We start from the raw sequence: 3,655 nt of genomic DNA, 5'->3' as shown, positions 1-3,655 counted from the left end.
ACCAACACCGTACTAACAACGTCGTCGTTCTAAAAACAACAACTTTTGAATCACTACAATCGGACAACCGAACTATCCAGAATCTCACGTTTTCTCTCTCCACATTTTTTCTCTCCGCATTTTTTCTCTCTCGGTTTACTGTTCACAGTTTACCGTAGCACAAAAAAATACAGGTTTCTCATAAATAGAATTCTTTTATAAAGGAATTTTATTTTCAGGTCCTCCAAACCTATTCCTATTACAACTAGATCCTCTAAATCCTCTTTTAAATAGAATTTTAATTCATGTGGAGCTGTTTTCATTGCATGTTATAAAGGACTCTTGTATATTTTAGCCACTGGGTAGATATGTAACAGTTACCCTTCTTTTTGGCAGCACAGGTTGCATAGATATTCTTGCAGCTGTTTGATTTGCAGTAATTCATGAATCTAACAATCCAACAGTTTCTCATCAAACTTGGTCATAGCTTTGCTGGTTGAATATCAAAAACATAGGAAAGCTCCAGACTTCCCTCATATATTTCATGGAACTTATTCAAATATGTGACATTAACACCTTGAAGTATGTCGTCTAAGAATACAACAGACTTCCCCACTTCAATACATTATATTTCAAATTTCAAAACACCAGGTGAGATTATTCAATATAGCTAAGTGATATGAAATTTGAAACATATGAACCCATTTAAGAATAAAAAGAAGAAAAAATCTTAACAATGTTGGGCGGTCTATTTTCCAAGAAGACGAAGTCCCCTGATGTTTGCTCCTCTCATTCTAAAATTTAACTCTCCAACATCATCATCCAAATGATCCAGAGCCTTGTTCTGCCTGAAATGACATGAAAATAAATGATATGATGATAAGGGGTATTAAAAAGACGAGCAGCATAGACATGCAACATTCTTCTTAAAGTAATAATATAACTTCATCACACTGGATATTTGAGGGCAATCAAGAGGAAATAAACTGGGCAGGTTTGAACTCCACTTTTCTTTGAAGTTCATGCCATTTATATATATTGCACATACTACTACTTCTTGTGTTTCTTTTTTTTTACGTAAATTCAGTAGATAATATCTGATAAATTAGTGTATTCGATCATAATTTCTTCTTCTCTACCTGAATGTATTTACCCTCAAAACTCTTGCCATTATATGCTGTATACATACTTCTGAAACTAAATAGTCTGGTCTTTGCTGAAGCTCATGCCATTTATATTTATATTGTACATAGTCGCATGCTACCATTTCAGATACTGCTCTATGTTCTTGTCAACAAATGTATAATTTCTGCTTAGACTTCTATAATGTCAGGCATTCTTGTAGACACAAAGAACCTTTCAAATAATCAAAATAACAACAAAAAAGTGTAAATTTCACAAAACCCATTTAACTTTCAAAATTATATATCAAAAGAACGCAGTATGTAAGTTACAGTTAGTAGATAGGGGTAAAATTCCCCAAAAGTTGTCACATGCACGTGCGTTCATGGAATACTTAAGTGGGATAAGTTCATGTGTCTTTCTATGATTATAAAGTTCAGGGGGTTTTGTGAAGTTTGCCATCAAAAAGTAACGACACAGTAAACAAATCAGCATTGATGGTAAAAGGGAAACTGACCTCTCAATCTCGGAACCCATATCTACAGCCATATTTTTCAGTTCACCCAATAGATTGCTCAGATCAGATAACGCATTGTCTTGCTTTGCCTTTTCTACCTATATTGTTAAAAAGCGATGTGTGCAATAAATATTTGATAGAATGGATCAAAAATCATACTTCATACTAGCATAAAGTTTTTATAAAAGAACAACCTGAACTTTCTCTAGTGCAGCAGATGCAGGTTCAGAAGGATACTGCTGAGGATTTGATATTGAGTTTGTAGGACTTGAAGATAAACCTAATCTTTGTCTCTGCTCTGCGTGGCTTCTCCTCTTTAAGTAAGAGTCATCTGTGTAAAAGCCCAAATCAGAGAAAAATCACTTGATAAGTTTATGTTGGTTTGTCAGATTGTTTTGGGCAATTTACCGCTGGTTAAAATAGGCCCTTTTATAGTTCGAGTTTTCTTGGGTTTCCATGTCTTTGAAAAGAGACCGCCAAGGCTTCCCAAAAGCTTCTCCCCCTGAATTACACATGCATACATCAAGAAAAATTATATATAGTGCTTTTATAAGATTTATATCGATTCAGTCTAGAATAGTTCTGTGTTTGATCCGGCTAAACCTAAATATCATGTATCAAAAACATAGCGTGTTTCAAGTAAAGCAATGGACATGGAATTATGTCTGTAACACAAACAAAAAAGATTGATAATTTATACTGATATGTTTAATCTCAGTGAGAGCTCTGAAAAGAGAAAAGACCATAGATAGCTCTGGACAAAACTTTTCAAGACAGAGAAGAAAAAACTTGCAATTAAAAATAGATTATCCTAAATAAGAATGACAAAAGGGATCCAATAAGCTATTAAAGCTGAAGCCAGAAGTCAAAGTAATAATAGTTAGTAGCTGACAGATATCTTGTATCCGTCTGTTACAGAATCTCATTCAACTCTCAATATTTCAATAAAAAATGAATCAAGTCTTAGAGGTCATGGTTCAATTCCATAACTATAAAATAGCAATCTTAATGACTTATGTTATAGAATTGCTCGAATGGGTAATATCCTCACGTGATTACGAAAAGCTAACCACTAATAAAGAAAGCAGCGCCTAATTCCCATCTCCAAGTTTTACAATCAGAATTCCGTAATTATGTCACTTAAACTTTGTTAGTCAGTTTATAAGAAGAAAAGAAGATTGAGATTACTTATTTCGATAATTATGGAGTGCAAAAGGAAAAACAGAAGGATTGAACAAGCTTTCTTGGCGAAGAAGTGCATATGTTCAGTTTTCCAATAGAACCCTGTCATTGTAGATTGTGGTCGTGAAAACTACAGCCTCTAAAGGCTAACAAGCACAATAATAATGGTAACTGTTTATATATTGTAGCCAGAAGTAGACATATCAAGCTTTCGTAATAGAGTGATATCACCATTTGAAACAGTTCTGTATTAGTTTATCTAAAATCTATAATTTTTCCTACAAAATGTTGATGCAACAATGAAGCTAATTATTCTTAGATGCAATCATGTACACATGTGAACTCATTTATCAGTATAATTGTGCCCTCATTAGTACCCTTTTGCAGCTTTCCATGTCAAAAACTCCTGAGACCTGGTCACCTGACATCCAAGTTTCTTAAAATGCAGGTAGAAAGGTACTAAAGACGTAATTCCATGCCTTAAACTATGATTACATTATCAAATAGTTGCGCGTGCACGTGGGGGGGGGGGGGTTCTTACCTACTCAGCGTCATTCAATGTTAGCAGCCGTTGAGATGTGTCCTTTGTATTCTGCTCTCCCTGCTGTGTCAGGTTAAGCATAGAGTCCTAGAAAGCATCGCTCTCTCATCGTCTTCAGGCAATCTTTTCAAACAGTTCATTTACCTCTATGAGTGTCTCCTCAGCTTTGGTACACAGCACTACCTTCCAATTCTTGCACCAAACTGATTCTCCAAACCAGAAATGCCGGGAAATCATTCTGATCTTCCTAGAGATTCTGTGATTTGCATTGATTGGAGCAGGGGCAGAAGAAGCCCTTGCAGGTTTAGAATTAT

The 3,655-nt window shown here is 35.0% G+C and overlaps 1 protein-coding gene across 1 annotated transcript; it reads right to left on the bottom strand.

The window, feature by feature from the left end:
• LOC109834135 (SNAP25 homologous protein SNAP33-like) lies at positions 476-3,275 on the bottom strand. Its single transcript, XM_020402056.1, has 4 exons — positions 2,027-3,275; positions 1,813-1,949; positions 1,619-1,716; positions 476-827 (listed from the first exon to the last, which is right to left on the bottom strand). The coding sequence occupies exons 1-4, from the start codon at positions 2,139-2,141 to the stop codon at positions 728-730; spliced, it is 450 nt and encodes a 149-aa protein (XP_020257645.1). The 5' UTR covers positions 2,142-3,275; the 3' UTR covers positions 476-727.

The sequence above is a fragment of the Asparagus officinalis genome, chromosome 3, assembly GCF_001876935.1.
Source record: "Asparagus officinalis chromosome 3, Aspof.V1, whole genome shotgun sequence".
Classification (NCBI taxonomy): Eukaryota; Viridiplantae; Streptophyta; class Magnoliopsida; order Asparagales; family Asparagaceae; genus Asparagus; species Asparagus officinalis.
Note: the sequence above shows the minus strand (reverse complement) of the source record. Positions and strands in the feature narration are given on the sequence as shown.

Excerpts from the sequence above, each read along its gene's own strand:
- LOC109834135 (XM_020402056.1), bottom strand. The coding sequence starts at position 2,141 with ATGTATGCATGTGTAATTCAGGGGGAGAAGCTTTTGGGAAGCCTTGGC. Across the intron at positions 1,950-2,026 it reads AGGGCCTATTTTAACCAGCG|ATGACTCTTACTTAAAGAGG; the intron begins GTAAATTGCCCA and ends GCTTTTACACAG. Across the intron at positions 828-1,618 it reads ATGGGTTCCGAGATTGAGAG|GCAGAACAAGGCTCTGGATC; the intron begins GTCAGTTTCCCT and ends ATGTCATTTCAG.